Genomic DNA, 20,634 nt, shown 5'->3' on the forward strand with positions numbered 1-20,634 from the left:
AAAAATTATCTGATCTGATCCAGATTCAGCAATCTGATAGATATGGTCGTTATCTATGATTCTGCGTTTTTAGTTTTCTCGAATCTGCAATATTGTGGATGCAACAGATTTTCGTCCTTTGTGTGGGCGGAAGGGAGTGGGGCGAAATTTTGAGATAAACGTTTTATAGTGAGATCTAACAGGAGTGCGGATACTAAATTTGGCTATAATAATTATACGATCTGGTTCAGATTTTGCACTCTAGAAGATATAGTCATCTTCTACGATTCTGCGTTTTTAGTTTTCTCGTATCGTCGAAATTGTGGATGCCACAGATTTTCGCCCTTTGTGGGGGCGGAAGTGGGGGGGGGGGGGGCGCAAAGTTTTGAAATATTCTTGTAGCAGTGACATATCACAGAAGTCTGGATCCAAAACATCGTTGCTCTAGCTCTTATAGTCTTTGAGCACTAGGCGCTGAAGGGGACGGACAGACGGACGGACGGACAGACGGACAGACATTCAGGGCTCAATCGCCTCGGCTATTGATGCTGATCCAGAATATATATACTTTATTGGGTCGGAAACGATTCCTTCTGGACGTTACACACATCCACTTTTACCACAAATCTAATATACCCCAATACTCATTTTGAGTATCGGGTATAATAAAAGAAAGTTACATAGCCCCTCCCATCAGGTAACCAACCTCTACCAAAGAATTTTCGCACATGTGGCTAATATCAGTTAAATCTGTTAAGGGGGCATGGTGCACATGCCAAGGCCGCCTCAATATATCAATTCGCGTGCCGAAATTTAATAAGTGCTCTCCAGAATTAAGCCCTGTTTTTAAAACCCAAAATTTAATCACTGTTACATACAGTTACAGTTAAATAACCCCCGCTTGCATGCAGGTTCGTTGCAGCAATAGAGAACCAATTATAAGCCACCAACAAGACTGATTGCTGATAATAATAATATTTCAGTTTTGCATTTAAATTTTCTCATCGTCATACATACATGACGAGAAAAGTTCTGAATTTTTGAATAATGTGCAATCATTGAGACGGCACACTTCCCAAGTGATGGCTCAGTAACTTCGATGGCGCATATCCTCACAAAACGCCAGACGCTGACAGTCTGTAATATATGATTATTATAATGAAAATACAATGAAGATTAGTCGATATTTAATTGGAGTAAAGTAATTACAGTGGGGTACTGGGAGGAGAATATATTAAGGATTAAGGAATAACACGGAATAAAAGAGCAGTGTTTACATGGTTGGGTGGGTAAACTCGAAATAACAACACCTGAATCCGCGCGGCTATACATATGACACAATCGACTGGATTTCTGTAACCCCTAACGCCAGGTTGGCAATTAAAATCTTTTTTATGTGTTTAACTAGAACAACTAAAAGATCCAGCCCATCCAAATAGCCCTGGGCGAAAGATCCCCCAAAATATTGTGGAGGGAAACAAGGATGATAGTTTTCCCACGGATTTGATAACCGTTACGGGCACCGAAGGCGAGTTCCCACCTGTTCAATGAATCTACCTCCTCTTGCATTTACGGCATTAATTATTGTAAAATTAACCCGGCCAAATAGAGGGGCACCCGCCGCTCTCAGCGATTCATTTCAAAAACGCAATCAAATTTGAATTTTGAGTCTTTGTCTCCGGGCGGTCTCGAACCCTATGTCATCAAAAGAGTCTGTGAGACTCAACGCGCAGCACCAAACAGGTCTCTCCACAAAAATCTGAAATTTGTGAATTTTGTTGAGCAAGCAGTCCACACTTAAATAAACTGCTTGCATTAACATACCCTTTTGGCAACATTTTTTTAAATTTTTAATTAAATTTGAGTTTTCACTCCATTCAGTCCAGTCATAATTCCATTTTCGTGGTTTAAAATGTGTGTGTTAATTTTTGATAGTACAAAAACTGTTTATGACTTCGTACGAAAACATTTGGAACTAAAGATAGCAGCTAAGATGAGACTTAAATTGTTCTTTAATCTGTTGTTGATTATTCTAGCAATGGTTTTATTTATGACGAAAGTCAGTGCCAAACGATGGGCTGATGGAGTAGATGGAGTGTGTGCCTAATCACTTTTTATAGTGTTAAATTATACCAATAAAGATGATGTAGCAAGCTTAGCGATAGTTGATTTAAACAAGTAAATTCATTATTTTTGAGATACCAGCTGATCTCAAAGCGTAGAGCTCTGAGATACACTACTCACAATGCAGGCAGCCGAAACTGAGGTTTGCACATACCTATCTATCAAATGTAGACCTCAAAGTATTATAATTCAACTAACTAATCGCCAATTCCACAGCCCAAGCGTACCAAGAGTTATATTGATGAGGTATACCGACTTTTAGAGGAAAATCCAGGGGTTGAAGAAATATTACTCATGAATCGTTCCGGTGTGCCGATCAAAACGTCAATGGAACGCCAAGACGCACTTCAACATGCCTGTCTTTATGAGAATTTGCGGGAAAAGTGTCAGTCATTTCTATCAAAAATGGAGCCACCACAGCTCCTGACCATGTTGCGAGTCCGTACCAGATTCCACGAGGTCCTGCTAACACCTGATGGCAAGTGCAAAATGCAAAGGATACACATCTTAAGGTAGAGGATCTAAATCGTCATTCCTCCAATTTTTAAATAATTTCTCCTATATATATCTACGTTGTTAGTCATCCAACTTCTTACACGTAAAACATTCTTCTCACTTTGTACACAGCCCAAACACAACAAGCTGTTCATTTATGTGACTACCTGAATATAAATTCAATCAAATAAGTAATAAATAGTCCTCAGAGCTTCAGCTTAAAAACAACATTTATTCCAAAAACAGATGACATTTTCTGACCAACAGAAAGTAAATATATTCTTGTACTCGTATTTATAAAACACATTTCATTTTCATACTCTTCAGTATGTACAACATAAACGTTAAGTTCTTCTAGAACTAATGTAAAATATTGAATTTGGTTGTCTGTTGTTTATTTAAATGGATTAATCCTTCAATGGGAAACAGTGCCCGAATCAGTGCAGATTTAGCTTGGACAACGTCAAGTCATTCTCGTCAATAGGGGACACCGTTAGTTTCATTTTGTGCTCCTTGGCCATTTTGGATAACATTACAATGTCCGAGTTTATATAGGCATCCCGCAAAAGTGCCACCGACGATTTTTCGGAAGTCTCAAGCTCCTTCACAAGTTCTTCAACACTGGGATTACATTTGGTTTCATCCTTTACTTCTTTAAACTTCTGGCCTGACAACGCACGAGTCCAAATGTCCTGAGATGCCTCTTTGTATTTTTTGATTTTCTTGTCCAGGTCAGTAATCTTAGCACTGATCTCATTGTTATCGGGCTGCTTGGCTTGAGCCTGCATAAAAATACACCGAGCATCCTTATATTCGCCTAAGGCGGACAGGGCGAAACCTTCCTGGTAGAGGGCCTTACAGGGCCTTAGAGGGCTTATTTTCAGTGAGACGCCGCAAGGCTTTCATCGTAATGCACACGCGTTTGGGATTATGCAATTTATTGTAGAAGATCATCAAGTTTTGCTGGAAAAGTTAAAAAAAAAACACAAGTGGGGATGAGCCACGACGCTACAAGTTGCATAGTTACATTGAGAGTGATCAACAGAGCGATTTGCTTGCGCTCATCCTCATCATTGGCTAGACGGCAATAGTTTAGAGAGCTTACGGCCCGCTCGAAGGCAGTGACGGCGTTGCGGTAGCGAAAGCGCTTCACACAGTCCTTGCCATGCATGTGCATGTCTAATGCCTTGGGGTAAACTATTGCAAACTTGTCCCGATCCACAGCGGCCATTGACGCGAAGGCATCTGAGTCCCCGATCAATGTGAAGTGAAGAACTTCGATTTTGAAAAGTCCATCTGAACGTGGTTTAATGCGCGGCGGGCAGCCCATCTCGTGAAATAGCAACTTATAGGATATAATAAATTCGGCTTTTTCATATGGGCGCATGGTAAGTACAGCAGCCTGGAGGCCTTTTAGCACATCGCAACCTGCACCGGTCTCAAAATAGAATTTAGTTCGGCGCATCAATGAGGAATCAAAAGGATAACTCTCGCCTTCCCAATAACCACTATAGCGCACAGCGACACGTGCCTTGTCTGGCACCAGACCTCGGCCCTGGTGCCCCTCACGTGTGATGCGCTTAAAAATGTTCTCATTGATCGGCTCCATCAATTTTTTGAGTTCCTCGAACGATTGGGTCGATGGAGAAGCGAGCTCTTCTTCATCAACATCTGGAGCGTTATCACAATCTTCCATTTCGTCGACATTAAAATCATCATCGCCAGCCCCAAATGGCGACTGTTCTACCTCAAATTGTGAGCCAGAGCCAACGAGTTTTCTAGAAGAGTAAGAGGCAGCGTCTAGGCAGCACATGATTGTGCAAATTTATCAAATTTCGATGCTGCAGTAGTTCCTTGAGCATTTGAGTGCAATATGAAAAATTATCTTCCATTTTTTCCACACTTTTTCCCAACTTTAACTTGTTTGGGTTAATTACAAAAATGCGCGATAGGCAGTGACACCCTCAGAAATACACCAAGTATATACCGATGAAAAAACGACCTTAGCCCACTTATGACCTCTTTAATTAAACAGGATAACAAATTGAGTTAAACTGCGGAAAATAATACTGTTTGTAAATCTTTTCTCTGAAATTACAAAAAAAAAAACACACACACGATATCTTTCACTGTAACAGCGCCAAAAAGATTCAATTTTCTTTATTTTTGGTGGAATATTTAAAAACCGCCTTGGGCGACAATGGGTTAATCGTTCCGTCGAGGATGGGAAACCATATTTCTCGATTTTGATTCAAGATATGCTAATTTTAGCCACTCCCTTTTATTGAACTTTTTATATAAATAAAAAAATGTTGTAACGAAAAAGGTCGAACTGCCCACAAAGTTTTTTTTCTACACGATTAGCTACTTTTAAGTACTCCTGAGTACATATGTAGATGTGGCAGTTCATAGAACGAATAGATAAAACCACACCATGAAAAACCACGAATTCATTAAACATTTCTAACGCCCCAAATCTATCTGCGTATTTGAAAAGTAATTAAAAAATTTAATTTTGTAATAATAAAACGAGGGGGAACGTTGTGAGTTGCTGCGGACGCCGCAACTCTACATTTATACCCGATACTTAGTCAGTATGGCTCCCCTCCGGCAGACGCCACGAATATTAAACGACACGAGAAAGAGTGCGTGCGAGAGAGACAGAAAATCAGTCTGACCGTGACGTCGGGCGCTGCGTAGCCACTGCAAATTGATTTGTTCCTTTTGGCTATAAAAATTATCTGATCTGATCCAGATTCAGCAATCTGATAGATATGGTCGTTATCTATGATTCTGCGTTTTTAGTTTTCTCGAATCTGCAATATTGTGGATGCAACAGATTTTCGTCCTTTGTGTGGGCGGAAGGGAGTGGGGCGAAATTTTGAGATAAACGTTTTATAGTGAGATCTAACAGGAGTGCGGATACTAAATTTGGCTATAATAATTATACGATCTGGTTCAGATTTTGCACTCTAGAAGATATAGTCATCTTCTACGATTCTGCGTTTTTAGTTTTCTCGTATCGTCGAAATTGTGGATGCCACAGATTTTCGCCCTTTGTGGGGGCGGAAGTGGGGGGGGGGGGCGCAAAGTTTTGAAATATTCTTGTAGCAGTGACATATCACAGAAGTCTGGATCCAAAACATCGTTGCTCTAGCTCTTATAGTCTTTGAGCACTAGGCGCTGAAGGGGACGGACAGACGGACGGACGGACAGACGGACAGACATTCAGGGCTCAATCGCCTCGGCTATTGATGCTGATCCAGAATATATATACTTTATTGGGTCGGAAACGATTCCTTCTGGACGTTACACACATCCACTTTTACCACAAATCTAATATACCCCAATACTCATTTTGAGTATCGGGTATAATAAAAGAAAGTTACATAGCCCCTCCCATCAGGTAACCAACCTCTACCAAAGAATTTTCGCACATGTGGCTAATATCAGTTAAATCTGTTAAGGGGGCATGGTGCACATGCCAAGGCCGCCTCAATATATCAATTCGCGTGCCGAAATTTAATAAGTGCTCTCCAGAATTAAGCCCTGTTTTTAAAACCCAAAATTTAATCACTGTTACATACAGTTACAGTTAAATAACCCCCGCTTGCATGCAGGTTCGTTGCAGCAATAGAGAACCAATTATAAGCCACCAACAAGACTGATTGCTGATAATAATAATATTTCAGTTTTGCATTTAAATTTTCTCATCGTCATACATACATGACGAGAAAAGTTCTGAATTTTTGAATAATATGCAATCATTGAGACGGCACACTTCCCAAGTGATGGCTCAGTAACTTCGATGGCGCATATCCTCACAAAACGCCAGACGCTGACAGTCTGTAATATATGATTATTATAATGAAAATACAATGAAGATTAGTCGATATTTAATTGGAGTAAAGTAATTACAGTGGGGTACTGGGAGGAGAATATATTAAGGATTAAGGAATAACACGGAATAAAAGAGCAGTGTTTACATGGTTGGGTGGGTAAACTCGAAATAACAACACCTGAATCCGCGCGGCTATACATATGACACAATCGACTGGATTTCTGTAACCCCTAACGCCAGGTTGGCAATTAAAATCTTTTTTATGTGTTTAACTAGAACAACTAAAAGATCCAGCCCATCCAAATAGCCCTGGGCGAAAGATCCCCCAAAATATTGTGGAGGGAAACAAGGATGATAGTTTTCCCACGGATTTGATAACCGTTACGGGCACCGAAGGCGAATTCCCACCTGTTCAATGAATCTACCTCCTCTTGCATTTACGGCATTAATTATTGTAAAATTAACCCGGCCAAATAGAGGGGCACCCGCCGCTCTCAGCGATTCATTTCAAAAACGCAATCAAATTTGAATTTTGAGTCTTTGTCTCCGGGCGGTCTCGAACCCTATGTCATCAAAAGAGTCTGTGAGACTCAACGCGCAGCACCAAACAGGTCTCTCCACAAAAATCTGAAATTTGTGAATTTTGTTGAGCAAGCAGTCCACACTTAAATAAACTGCTTGCATTAACATACCCTTTTGGCAAAATTTTTTTAAATTTTTAATTAAATTTGAGTTTTCACTCCATTCAATCCAGTCATAATTCCATTTTCGTGGTTTAAAATGTGTGTGTTAATTGTTGATAGTACAAAAACTGTTTATGACTTCGTACGAAAACATTTGGAACTAAAGATAGCAGCTAAGATGAGACTTAAATTGTTCTTTAATCTGTTGTTGATTATTCTAGCAATGGTTTTATTTATGACGAAAGTCAGTGCCAAACGATGGGCTGATGGAGTAGATGGAGTGTGTGCCTAATCACTTTTTATAGTGTTAAATTATACCAATAAAGATGATGTAGCAAGCTTAGCGATAGTTGATTTAAACAAGTAAATTCATTATTTTTGAGATACCAGCTGATCTCAAAGCGTAGAGCTCTGAGATACACTACTCACAATGCAGGCAGCCGAAACTGAGGTTTGCACATACCTATCTATCAAATGTAGACCTCAAAGTATTATAATTCAACTAACTAATCGCCAATTCCACAGCCCAAGCGTACCAAGAGTTATATTGATGAGGTATACCGACTTTTAGAGGAAAATCCAGGGGTTGAAGAAATATTACTCATGAATCGTTCCGGTGTGCCGATCAAAACGTCAATGGAACGCCAAGACGCACTTCAACATGCCTGTCTTTATGAGAATTTGCGGGAAAAGTGTCAGTCATTTCTATCAAAAATGGAGCCACCACAGCTCCTGACCATGTTGCGAGTCCGTACCAGATTCCACGAGGTCCTGCTAACACCTGATGGCAAGTGCAAAATCCAAAGGATACACATCTTAAGGTAGAGGATCTAAATCGTCATTCCTCCAATTTTTAAATAATTTCTCCTATATATATCTACGTTGTTAGTCATCCAACTTCTTACACGTAAAACATTCTTCTCACTTTGTACACAGCCCAAACACAACAAACTGTTCATTTATGTGACTACCTGAGTATAAATTCAATCAAATAAGTAATAAATAGTCCTCAGAGCTTCAGCTTAAAAACAAAATTTATTCCAAAAACAGATGACATTTTCTGACCAACAGAAAGTAAATATATTCTTGTACTCGTATTTATAAAACACATTTCATTTTCATACTCTTCAGTATGTACAACATAAACGTTAAGTTCTTCTAGAACTAATGTAAAATATTGAATTTGGTTGTCTGTTGTTTATTTAAATGGATTAATCCTTCAATGGGAAACAGTGCCCGAATCAGTGCAGATTTAGCTTGGACAACGTCAAGTCATTCTCGTCAATAGGGGACACCGTTAGTTTCATTTTGTGCTCCTTGGCCATTTTGGATAACATTACAATGTCCGAGTTTATATAGGCATCCCGCAAAAGTGCCACCGACGATTTTTCGGAAGTCTCAAGCTCCTTCACAAGTTCTTCAACACTGGGATTACATTTGGTTTCATCCTTTACTTCTTTAAACTTCTGGCCTGACAACGCACGAGTCCAAATGTCCTGAGATGCCTCTTTGTATTTTTTGATTTTCTTGTCCAGGTCAGTAATCTTAGCACTGATCTCATTGTTATCGGGCTGCTTGGCTTGAGCCTGCATAAAAATACACCGAGCATCCTTATATTCGCCTAAGGCGGACAGGGCGAAACCTTCCTGGTAGAGGGCCTTACAGGGCCTTAGAGGGCTTATTTTCAGTGAGACGCCGCAAGGCTTTCATCGTAATGCACACGCGTTTGGGATTATGCAATTTATTGTAGAAGATCATCAAGTTTTGCTGGAAAAGTTTAAAAAAAACACAAGTGGGGATGAGCCACGACGCTACAAGTTGCATAGTTACATTGAGAGTGATCAACAGAGCGATTTGCTTGCGCTCATCCTCATCATTGGCTAGACGGCAATAGTTTAGAGAGCTTACGGCCCGCTCGAAGGCAGTGACGGCGTTGCGGTAGCGAAAGCGCTTCACACAGTCCTTGCCATGCATGTGCATGTCTAATGCCTTGGGGTAAACTATTGCAAACTTGTCCCGATCCACAGCGGCCATTGACGCGAAGGCATCTGAGTTCCCGATCAATGTGAAGTGAAGAACTTCGATTTTGAAAAGTCCATCTGAACGTGGTTTAATGCGCGGCGGGCAGCCCATCTCGTGAAATAGCAACTTATAGGACATAATAAATTCGGCTTTTTCATATGGGCGCATGGTAAGTACAGCAGCCTGGAGGCCTTCTAGCACATCGCAACCTGCACCGGTCTCAAAATAGAATTTAGTTCGGCGCATCAATGAGGAATCAAAAGGAGAACTCTCGCCTTCCCAATAACCACTATAGCGCACAGCGACACGTGCCTTGTCTGGCACCAGACCTCGGCCCTGGTGGCCCTCACGTGTGATGCGCTTAAAAATGTTCTCATTGATCGGCTCCATCAATTTTTTGAGTTCCTCGAACGATTGGGTCGATGGAGAAGCGAGCTCTTCTTCATCAACATCTGGAGCGTTATCACAATCTTCCATTTCGTCGACATTAAAATCATAATCGCCAGCCCCAAATGGCGACTGTTCTACCTCAAATTGTGAGCCAGAGCCAACGAGTTTTCTAGAAGAGTAAGACGCAGCGTCTAGGCAGCACATGATTGTGCAAATGTATCAAATTTCGATGCTTACCCAAGTTGCAGTGGTTCCTTGAGCATTTGAGTGCAATATGAAAAATTATCTTCCACTTTTTCCACACTTTTTCCCAACTTTAACTTGTTTGGGTTAATTACAAAAATGCGCGATAGGCAGTGACACCCTCAGAAATATACCAAGTATATACCGATGAAAAAACGACCTTAGCCCACTTATGACCTCTTTAATCTTTAATTTAAACAAATTGAGTTAAACTGCGGAAAATAATACTGTTTGTAAATCTTTTCTCTGAAATTACAAAAAAAAAAACACACACACGATATCTTTCACTGTAACAGCGCCAAAATGATTAAATTTTCTTTATTTTTGGTGGAATATTTAAAAACCGCCTTGGGCGACAATGGGTTAATCGTTCCGTCGAGGATGGGAAACCATATTTCTCGATTTTGATTTAAGATACGCTAATTTTAGCCACTCCCTTTTATTGAACTTTTTATATAAATAAAAAAATGTTGTAACGAAAAAGGTCGAACTGCCCACAAAGTTTTTTTTCTACACGATTAGCTACTTTTAAGTACTCCTGAGTACATACATATGTAGATGTGCCAGTTCATAGAACGAATAGATAAAACCACACCATGAAAAACCACGAATTCATTAAACATTTCTAACGCCCCAAATCTATCTGCGTATTTGAAAAGTAATTAAAAAATTTAATTTTGTAATAATAAAACGAGGGGGAACGTTGTGAGTTGCTGCGGACGCCGCAACTCTACATTTATACCCGATACTTAGACAGTATGGCTCCCCTCCGGCAGACGCCACGAATATTAAACGACACGAGAAAGAGTGCGTGCGAGAGAGACAGAAAATCAGTCTGACCGTGACGTCGGGCGCTGCGTAGCCACTGCAAATTGATTTGTTCCTTTTGGCTATAAAAATTATCTGATCTGATCCAGATTCAGCAATCTGATAGATATGGTCGTTATCTATGATTCTGCGTTTTTAGTTTTCTCGAATCTGCAATATTGTGGATGCAACAGATTTTCGTCCTTTGTGTGGGCGGAAGGGAGTGGGGCGAAATTTTGAGATAAACGTTTTATAGTGAGATCTAGCAGGAGTGCGGATACTAAATTTGGCTATAATAATTATACGATCTGGTTCAGATTTTGCACTCTAGAAGATATAGTAATCTTCTACGATTCTGCGTTTTTAGTTTTCTCGTATCGTCGAAATTGTGGATGCCACAGATTTTCGCCCTTTGTGGGGGCGGAAGTGGGGGGGGGGGGGCGCAAAGTTTTGAAATATTCTTGTAGCAGTGACATATCACAGAAGTCTGGATCCAAAACATCGTTGCTCTAGCTCTTATAGTCTTTGAGCACTAGGCGCTGAAGGGGACGGACAGACGGACGGACGGACAGACGGACAGACATTCAGGGCTCAATCGCCTCGGCTATTGATGCTGATCCAGAATATATATCCTTTATTGGGTCGGAAACGATTCCTTCTGGACGTTACACACATCCACTTTTACCACAAATCTAATATACCCCAATACTCATTTTGAGTATCGGGTATAATAAAAGAAAGTTACATAGCCCCTCCCATCAGGTAACCAACCTCTACCAAAGAATTTTCGCACATGTGGCTAATATCAGTTAAATCTGTTAAGGGGGCATGGTGCACATGCCAAGGCCGCCTCAATATATCAATTCGCGTGCCGAAATTTAATAAGTGCTCTCCAGAATTAAGCCCTGTTTTTAAAACCCAAAATTTAATCACTGTTACATACAGTTACAGTTAAATAACCCCCGTTAGGTTCGTTGCAGCAATAGAGAACCAATTATAAGCCACCAACAAGACTGATTGCTGATAATAATAATATTTCAGTTTTGCATTTAAATTTTCTCATCGTCATACATACATGACGAGAAAAGTTCTGAATTTTTGAATAATGTGCAATCATTGAGACGGCACACTTCCCAAGTGATGGCTCAGTAACTTCGATGGCGCATATCCTCACAAAACGCCAGACGCTGACAGTCTGTAATATATGATTATTATAATGAAAATACAATGAAGATTAGTCGATATTTAATTGGAGTAAAGTAATTACAGTGGGGTACTGGGAGGAGAATATATTAAGGATTAAGGAATAACACGGAATAAAAGAGCAGTGTTTACATGGTTGGGTGGGTAAACTCCAAATAACAACACCTGAATCCGCGCGGCTATACATATGACACAATCGACTGGATTTCTGTAACCCCTAACGCCAGGTTGGCAATTAAAATCTTTTTTATGTGTTTAACTAGAACAACTAAAAGATCCAGCCCATCCAAATAGCCCTGGGCGAAAGATCCCCCAAAATATTGTGGAGGGAAACAAGGATGATAGTTTTCCCACGGATTTGATAACCGTTACGGGCACCGAAGGCGAGTTCCCACCTGTTCAATGAATCTACCTCCTCTTGCATTTACGGCATTAATTATTGTAAAATTAACCCGGCCAAATAGAGGGTCACCCGCCGCTCTCAGCGATTCATTTCAAAAACGCAATCAAATTTGAATTTTGAGTCTTTGTCTCCGGGCGGTCTCGAACCCTATGTCATCAAAAGAGTCTGTGAGACTCAACGCGCAGCACCAAACAGGTCTCTCCACAAAAATCTGAAATTTGTGAATTTTGTTGAGCAAGCAGTCCACACTTAAATAAACTGCTTGCATTAACATACCCTTTTGGCAAAATTTTTTTAAATTTTTAATTAAATTTGAGTTTTCACTCCATTCAATCCAGTCATAATTCCATTTTCGTGGTTTAAAATGTGTGTGTTAATTGTTGATAGTACAAAAACTGTTTATGACTTCGTACGAAAACATTTGGAACTAAAGATAGCAGCTAAGATGAGACTTAAATTGTTCTTTAATCTGTTGTTGATTATTCTAGCAATGGTTTTATTTATGACGAAAGTCAGTGCCAAACGATGGGCTGATGGAGTAGATGGAGTGTGTGCCTAATCACTTTTTATAGTGTTAAATTATACCAATAAAGATGATGTAGCAAGCTTAGCGATAGTTGATTTAAACAAGTAAATTCATTATTTTTGAGATACCAGCTGATCTCAAAGCGTAGAGCTCTGAGATACACTACTCACAATGCAGGCAGCCGAAACTGAGGTTTGCACATACCTATCTATCAAGTGTAGACCTCAAAGTATTATAATTCAACTAACTAATCGCCAATTCCACAGCCCAAGCGTACCAAGAGTTATATTGATGAGGTATACCGACTTTTAGAGGAAAAGCCAGGGGTTGAAGAAATATTACTCATGAATCGTTCCGGTGTGCCGATCAAAACGTCAATGGAACGCCAAGACGCACTTCAACATGCCTGTCTTTATGAGAATTTGCGGGAAAAGTGTCAGTCATTTCTATCAAAAATGGAGCCACCACAGCTCCTGACCATGTTGCGAGTCCGTACCAGATTCCACGAGGTCCTGCTAACACCTGATGGCAAGTGCAAAATCCAAAGGATACACATCTTAAGGTAGAGGATCTAAATCGTCATTCCTCCAATTTTAAAATAATTTCTCCTATATATATCTACGTTGTTAGTCATCCAACTTCTTACACGTAAAACATTCTTCTCACTTTGTACACAGCCCAAACACAACAAACTGTTCATTTATGTGACTACCTGAATATAAATTCAATCAAATAAGTAATAAATAGTCCTCAGAGCTTCAGCTTAAAAACAAAATTTATTCCAAAAACAGATGACATTTTCTGACCAACAGAAAGTAAATATATTCTTGTACTCGTATTTATAAAACACATTTCATTTTCATACTCTTCAGTATGTACAACATAAACGTTAAGTTCTTCTAGAACTAATGTAAAATATTGAATTTGGTTGTCTGTTGTTTATTTAAATGGATTAATCCATCAATGGGAAACAGTGCCCGAATCAGTGCAGATTTAGCTTGGACAACGTCAAGTCATTCTCGTCAATAGGGGACACCGTTAGTTTCATTTTGTGCTCCTTGGCCATTTTGGATAACATTACAATGTCCGAGTTTATATAGGCATCCCGCAAAAGTGCCACCGACGATTTTTCGGAAGTCTCAAGCTCCTTCACAAGTTCTTCAACACTGGGATTACATTTGGTTTCATCCTTTACTTCTTTAAACTTCTGGCCTGACAACGCACGAGTCCAAATGTCCTGAGATGCCTCTTTGTATTTTTTGATTTTCTTGTCCAGGTCAGTAATCTTAGCACTGATCTCATTGTTATCGGGCTGCTTGGCTTGAGCCTGCATAAAAATACACCGAGCATCCTTATATTCGCCTAAGGCGGACAGGGCGCAACCTTCCTGGTAGAGGGCCTTACAGGGCCTTAGAGGGCTTATTTTCAGTGAGACGCCGCAAGGCTTTCATCGTAATGCACACGCGTTTGGGATTATGCAATTTATTGTAGAAGATCATCAAGTTTGGCTGGAAAAGTTAAAAAAAAACACAAGTGGGGATGAGCCACGACGCTACAAGTTGCATAGTTACATTGAGAGTGATCAACAGAGCGATTTGCTTGCGCTCATCCTCATCATTGGCTAGACGGCAATAGTTTAGAGAGCTTACGGCCCGCTCGAAGGCAGTGACGGCGTTGCGGTAGCGAAAGCGCTTCACACAGTCCTTGCCATGCATGTGCATGTCTAATGCCTTGGGGTAAACTATTGCAAACTTGTCCCGATCCACAGCGGCCATTCACGCGAAGGCATCTGAGTTCCCGATCAATGTGAAGTGAAGAACTTCGATTTTGAAAAGTCCATCTGAACGTGGTTTAATGCGCGGCGGGCAGCCCATCTCGTGAAATAGCAACTTATAGGACATAATAAATTCGGCTTTTTCATATGGGCGCATGGTAAGTACAGCAGCCTGGAGGCCTTCTAGCACATCGCAACCTGCACCGGTCTCAAAATAGAATTTAGTTCGGCGGCTCAATGAGGAATCAAAAGGAGAACTCTCGCCTTCCCAATAACCACTATAGCGCACAGCGACACGTGCCTTGTCTGGCACCAGACCTCGGCCCTGGTGGCCCTCACGTGTGATGCGCTTAAAAATGTTCTCATTGATCGGCTCCATCAATTTTTTGAGTTCCTCGAACGATTGGGTCGATGGAGAAGCGAGCTCTTCTTCATCAACATCTGGAGCGTTATCACAATCTTCCATTTCGTCGACATTAAAATCATCATCGCCAGCCCCAAATGGCGACTGTTCTACCTCAAATTGTGAGCCAGAGCCAACGAGTTTTCTAGAAGAGTAAGAGGCAGCGTCTAGGCAGCACATGATTGTGCAAATGTATCAAATTTCGATGCTTACCCAAGTTGCAGTGGTTCCTTGAGCATTTGAGTGCAATATGAAAAATTATCTTCCACTTTTTCCACACTTTTTCCCAACTTTAACTTGTTTGGGTTAATTACAAAAATGCGCGATAGGCAGTGACACCCTCAGAAATATACCAAGTATATACCGATGAAAAAACGACCTTAGCCCACTTATGACCTCTTTAATCTTTAATTTAAACAAATTGAGTTAAACTGCGGAAAATAATCCTTTTTGTAAATCTTTTCTCTGAAATTACAAAAAAAAAAAACACACACACGATATCTTTCACTGTAACAGCGCCAAAATGATTCAATTTTCTTTATTTTTGGTGGAATATTTAAAAACCGCCTTGGGCGACAATGGGTTAATCGTTCCGTCGAGGATGGGAAACCATATTTCTCGATTTTGATTCAAGATATGCTAATTTTAGCCACTCCCTTTTATTGAACTTTTTATATAAATAAAAAAATGTTGTAACGAAAAAGGTCGAACTGCCCACAAAGTTTTTTTCTACACGATTAGCTACTTTTAAGTACTCCTGAGTACATACATATGTAGATGTGGCAGTTCATAGAACGAATAGATAAAACCACACCATGAAAAACCACGAATTCATTAAACATTTCTAACGCCCCAAATCTATCTGCGTATTTGAAAAGTAATTAAAAAATTTAATTTTGTAATAATAAAACGAGGGGGAACGTTGTGAGTTGCTGCGGACGCCGCAACTCTACATTTATACCCGATACTTAGTCAGTATGGCTCCCCTCCGGCGAATATTAAACGACACGAGAAAGAGTGCGTGCGAGAGAGACAGAAAATCAGTCTGACCGTGACGTCGGGCGCTGCGTAGCCACTGCAAATTGATTTGTTCCTTTTGGCTATAAAAATTATCTGATCTGATCCAGATTCAGCAATCTGATAGATATGGTCGTTATCTATGATTCTGCGTTTTTAGTTTTCTCGAATCTGCAATATTGTGGATGCAACAGATTTTCGTCCTTTGTGTGGGCGGAAGGGGGTGGGGCGAAATTTTGAGATAAACGTTTTATAGTGAGATCTAACAGGAGTGCGGATGCTAAATTTGGCTATAATAATTATACGATCTGGTTCAGATTTTGCACTCTAGAAGATATAGTCATCTTCTACGATTCTGCGTTTTTAGTTTTCTCGTATCGTCGAAATTGTGGATGCCACAGATTTTCGCCCTTTGTGGGGGCGGAAGTGGGGGGGGGGGGGGGCGCAAAGTTTTGAAATATTCTTGTAGCAGTGACATATCACAGAAGTCTGGATCCAAAACATCGTTGCTCTATCTCTTATAGTCTTTGAGCACTAGGCGCTGAAGGGGAAGGACAGACGGACGGACGGACAGACGGACAGACATTCAGGGCTCAATCGGTCGGAAACGATTCCTTCTGGACGTTACACACATCCACTTTTACCACAAATCTAATATACCCCAATACTCATTTTGAGTATCGGGTATAATAAAAGAAAGTTACATAGCCCCTCCCATCAGGTAACCAACCTCTACCAAAGAATTTTCGCACATGTGGCTAATATCAGTTAAATCTGTTAAGGGGGCATGGTGCACATGCCAAGGCCGCCTCAATATATCAATTCGCGTGCCGAAATTTAATAAGTGCTCTCCAGAATTAAGCCCTGTTTTTAAAACCCAAAATTTAATCACTGTTACATACAGTTACAGTTAAATAACCCCCGCTTGCATGCAGGTTCGTTGCAGCAATATAGAACCAATTATAAGCCACCAACAAGACTGATTGCTGATAATAATAATATTTCAGTTTTGCATTTAAATTTTCTCATCGTCATACATACATGACGAGAAAAGTTCTGAATTTTTGAATAATGTGCAATCATTGAGACGGCACACTTCCCAAGTGATGGCTCAGTAACTTCGATGGCGCATATCCTCACAAAACGCCAGACGCTGACAGTCTGTAATATATGATTATTATAATGAAAATACAATGAAGATTAGTCGATATTTAATTGGAGTAAAGTAATTACAGTGGGGTACTGGGAGGAGAATATATTAAGGATTAAGGAATAACACGGAATAAAAGAGCAGTGTTTACATGGTTGGGTGGGTAAACTCGAAATAACAACACCTGAATCCGCGCGGCTATACATATGACACAATCGACTGGATTTCTGTAACCCCTAACGCCAGGTTGGCAATTAAAATCTTTTTTATGTGTTTAACTAGAACAACTAAAAGATCCAGCCCATCCAAATAGCCCTGGGCGAAAGATCCCCGAAAATATTGTGGAGGGAAACAAGGATGATAGTTTTCCCACGGATTTGATAACCGTTACGGGCACCGAAGGCGAATTCCCACCTGTTCAATGAATCTACCTCCTCTTGCATTTACGGCATTAATTATTGTAAAATAATTAAAATTCATTTCAAAAACGCAATCAAATTTGAATTTTGAGTCTTTGTCTCCGGGCGGTCTCGAACCCTATGTCATCAAAAGAGTCTGCGAGACTTAACGCGCAGCACCAAACAGGTCTCTCCACATCGGAAATTTGTGAATTTTGTTGAGCAAGCAGTCTAACTTTAATAAACTGCTTGCATTAACATACCCTTTTGGTCAATTTAAAACTAGCCGGCAAAATTTTTTTAAATTTTTAATTAAATTTGAGTTTTCACTCCATTCAATCCAGTCATAATTCCATTTTCGTGGTTTAAAATGTGTGTGTTAATTGTTGATAGTACAAAAACTGTTTATGACTTCGTACGAAAACATTTGGAACTAAAGATAGCAGCTAAGATGAGACTTAAATTGTTCTTTATTCTGTTGTTGATTATTCTAGCAATGGTTTTATTTATGACGAAAGTCAGTGCCAAACGATGGGCTGATGGAGTAGATGGAGTGTGTGCCTAATCACTTTTTATAGTGTTAAATTATACCAATAAAGATGATGTAGCAAGCTTAGCGATAGTTGATTTAAACAAGTAAATTCATTATTTTTGAGATACCAGCTGATCTCAAAGCGTAGAGCTCTGAGATACACTACTCACAATGCAGGCAGCCGAAACTGAGGTTTGCACATACCTATCTATCAAATGTAGACCTCAAAGTATTATAATTCAACTAACTAATCGCCAATTCCACAGCCCAAGCGTACCAAGAGTTATATTGATGAGGTATACCGACTTTTAGAGGAAAAGCCAGGGGTTGAAGAAATATTAATCATGAATCGTTCCGGTGTGCCGATCAAAACGTCAATGGAACGCCAAGACGCACTTCAACATGCCTGTCTTTATGAGAATTTTCGTGAAAAGTGTCAGGCATTTCTATCAAAAATGGAGCCACCACAGCTCCTGACCATGTTGCGAGTCCGTACCAGATTCCACGAGGTCCTGCTAACACCTGATGGCAAGATAACCGTTTTGGTAGTGCAAAATCCAAAGGATACACATCTTAAGGTAGAGGATCTAAATCGTCATTCCTCCAATTTTTAAATAATTGCTCCTACATATATCTACGTTGTTAGTCATCCAACTTCTTACACGTAAAACATTCTTCTCACTTTGTACACAGGCCAAACACAACAAACTGTTCATTTATGTGACTACCTGAATATAAATTCAATCAAATAAGTAATAAATAGTCCTCAGAGCTTCAGCTTAAAAACAAAATTTATTCCAAAAACAGATGACATTTTCTGACCAACAGAAAGTAAATATATTCTTGTACTCGTATTTATAAAACACATTTCATTTTCATACTCTTCAGTATGTACAGCATAAACGTTAAGTTCTTCTAGAACTAATGTAAAATATTGAATTTGGTTGTCTGTTGTTTATTTAAATGGATTAATCCTTCAATGGGAAACAGTGCCCGAATCAGTGCAGATTTAGCTTGGACAACGTCAAGTCATTCTCGTCAATAGGGGACACCGTTATTTTCATTTTGTGCTCCTTGGCCATTTTGGATAACATTACAATGTCCGAGTTTATAGAGGCACCCCGCAAAAGTGCCACCGACGATTTTTCGGAAGTCTCAAGCTCCTTCACAAGTTCTTCAACACTGGGATTACATTTGGTTTCATCCTTTACTTCTTTAAACTTCTGGCCTGACAACGCACGAGTTCAAATGTCCTGAGATGCCTCTTTGTATTTTTTGATTTTCTTGTCCAGGTCAGTAATCTTAGCACTGATCTCATTGTTATCGGGCTGCTTGGCTTGAGCCTGCATAAAAATACACCGAGCATCCTTATATTCGCCTAAGGCGGACAGGGCGCAACCTTCCTGGTAGAGGGCCTTACAGGGCCTTAGAGGGCTTATTTTCAGTGAGACGCCGCAAGGCTTTCATCGTAATGCACACGCGTTTGGGATTATGCAATTTATTGTAGCAGATCATCAAGTTTTGCTGGAAAAGTTAAAAAAAAACACATAAGTGGGGATGAGCCACGACGCTACAAGTTGCATAGTTACATTGAGAGTGATCAACAAAGCGATTTGCTTGCGCTCATCCTCATCATTGGCTAGACGGCAATAGTTTAGAGAGCTTACGGCCCGCTCGAAGGCAGTGACGGCGTTGCGGTAGCGAAAGCGCTTCACACAGCCCTTGCCATGCATGTGCATGTCTAATGCCTTGGGGTAAACTATTGCAAACTTGTCCCGATCCACAGCGGCCATTGACGCGAAGGCATCTGAGTCCCCGATCAATGTGAAGTGAAGAACTTCGATTTTGAAAAGTCCATCTGAACGTGGTTTAATGCGCGGCGGGCAGCCCATCTCGTGAAATAGCAACTTATAGGATATAATAAATTCGGCTTTTTCATATGGGCGCATGGTAAGTACAGCAGCCTGGAGGCCTTCTAGCACATCGCAACCTGCACCGGTCTCAAAATAGAATTTAGTTCGGCGCATCAATGAGGAATCAAAAATCTCGCCTTCCCAATAACCACTATAGCGCACAGCGACACGTGCCTTGTCTGGCACCAGACCTCGGCCCTGGTGCCCCTCACGTGTGATGCGCTTAAAAATGTTCTCATTGATCGGCTCCATCAATTTTTTGAGTTCCTCGAACGATTGGGTCGATGGAGAAGCGAGCTCTTCTTCATCAACATCTGGAGCGTTATCACAATCTTCCATTTCGTCGACATTAAAGTCATCATCGCCAGCCCCAAATGGCGACTGTTCTACCTCAAATTGTGAGCCAGAGCCAACGAGTTTTCTAGAAGAGTAAGAGGCAGCGTCTAGGCAGCACATGATTGTGCAAATGTATCAAATTTCGATGCTTACCCAAGTTGCAGTGGTTCCTTGAGCATTTGAGTGCAATATGAAAAATTATCTTCCATTTTTTCCACACTTTTTCCCAACTTTAACTTGTTTGGGTTAATTACAAAAATGCGCGATAGGCAGTGACACCCTCAGAAATATACCAAGTATATACCGATGAAAAAACGACCTTAGCCCACTTATGACCTCTTTAATCTTGAATTTAAACAAATTGAGTTAAACTGCGGAAAATAATACTGTTTGTA

General features: G+C 40.4%; 6 protein-coding genes and 2 pseudogenes across 9 annotated transcripts; 4 read left to right on the top strand and 4 right to left on the bottom strand.

Moving 5' to 3' along the window:
• The first annotated feature begins 1,981 nt into the window (after nt 1–1,981).
• LOC117190295 (dynein light chain roadblock-type 1-like) lies at nt 1,982–2,976 on the top strand. Its single transcript, XM_033395377.1, has 2 exons — nt 1,982–2,245; nt 2,320–2,976. Exons 1-2 carry the CDS (start codon nt 2,225–2,227, stop codon nt 2,617–2,619), a joined length of 321 nt encoding a protein of 106 aa, XP_033251268.1. The 5' UTR covers nt 1,982–2,224; the 3' UTR covers nt 2,620–2,976.
• Nucleotides 2,967–20,427, bottom strand: LOC117190234 (annotated as a pseudogene).
• On the top strand, nt 7,301–8,304 carry LOC117190284 (dynein light chain roadblock-type 1-like). The gene is made up of 3 exons (XM_033395365.1): nt 7,301–7,573; nt 7,648–7,943; nt 8,012–8,304. Exons 1-3 carry the CDS (start codon nt 7,553–7,555, stop codon nt 8,031–8,033), a joined length of 339 nt encoding a protein of 112 aa, XP_033251256.1. The 5' UTR covers nt 7,301–7,552; the 3' UTR covers nt 8,034–8,304.
• On the bottom strand, nt 8,295–9,881 carry LOC117190236 (annotated as a pseudogene).
• On the top strand, nt 12,646–13,486 carry LOC117190294 (dynein light chain roadblock-type 1-like). The gene is made up of 2 exons (XM_033395376.1): nt 12,646–12,908; nt 12,983–13,486. The coding sequence occupies exons 1-2, from the start codon at nt 12,888–12,890 to the stop codon at nt 13,280–13,282; spliced, it is 321 nt and encodes a 106-aa protein (XP_033251267.1). The 5' UTR covers nt 12,646–12,887; the 3' UTR covers nt 13,283–13,486.
• LOC117190271 (inactive peptidyl-prolyl cis-trans isomerase shutdown-like) lies at nt 13,474–20,479 on the bottom strand. Of its 4 annotated transcripts, XR_004473661.1 has the most exons (4): nt 20,393–20,479; nt 20,041–20,324; nt 14,288–14,754; nt 13,474–14,224 (listed from the first exon to the last, which is right to left on the bottom strand). XR_004473661.1 is itself a non-coding variant. In XM_033395345.1 (3 exons), exons 2-3 carry the CDS (start codon nt 14,489–14,491, stop codon nt 14,117–14,119), a joined length of 312 nt encoding a protein of 103 aa, XP_033251236.1. In that variant the 5' UTR covers nt 14,492–15,038; nt 15,107–15,245; the 3' UTR covers nt 13,474–14,116. The 4 variants fall into 4 exon arrangements, 3 of the variants coding, with proteins under 3 accessions (XP_033251236.1, XP_033251235.1, XP_033251234.1); XM_033395345.1 differs by lacking the exons at nt 20,041–20,324; nt 20,393–20,479 and adding an exon at nt 15,107–15,245 and having other exon boundaries at nt 14,288–15,038; XM_033395344.1 differs by lacking the exons at nt 14,288–14,754; nt 20,041–20,324; nt 20,393–20,479 and adding an exon at nt 15,107–15,232.
• LOC117190279 (dynein light chain roadblock-type 1-like) lies at nt 17,921–18,683 on the top strand. Its single transcript, XM_033395360.1, has 2 exons — nt 17,921–18,182; nt 18,257–18,683. The coding sequence occupies exons 1-2, from the start codon at nt 18,162–18,164 to the stop codon at nt 18,602–18,604; spliced, it is 369 nt and encodes a 122-aa protein (XP_033251251.1). The 5' UTR covers nt 17,921–18,161; the 3' UTR covers nt 18,605–18,683.
• On the bottom strand, nt 18,804–20,034 carry LOC117190275 (inactive peptidyl-prolyl cis-trans isomerase shutdown-like). The gene is made up of 2 exons (XM_033395351.1): nt 19,580–20,034; nt 18,804–19,514 (listed from the first exon to the last, which is right to left on the bottom strand). The coding sequence occupies exons 1-2, from the start codon at nt 20,015–20,017 to the stop codon at nt 19,407–19,409; spliced, it is 546 nt and encodes a 181-aa protein (XP_033251242.1). The 5' UTR covers nt 20,018–20,034; the 3' UTR covers nt 18,804–19,406.
• Nucleotides 20,480–20,634: the final 155 nt, after the last annotated feature.

Source organism: Drosophila miranda, assembly GCF_003369915.1.
Source record: "Drosophila miranda strain MSH22 chromosome Y unlocalized genomic scaffold, D.miranda_PacBio2.1 Contig_Y1_pilon, whole genome shotgun sequence".
NCBI lineage: Eukaryota > Metazoa > Arthropoda > Insecta > Diptera > Drosophilidae > Drosophila > Drosophila miranda.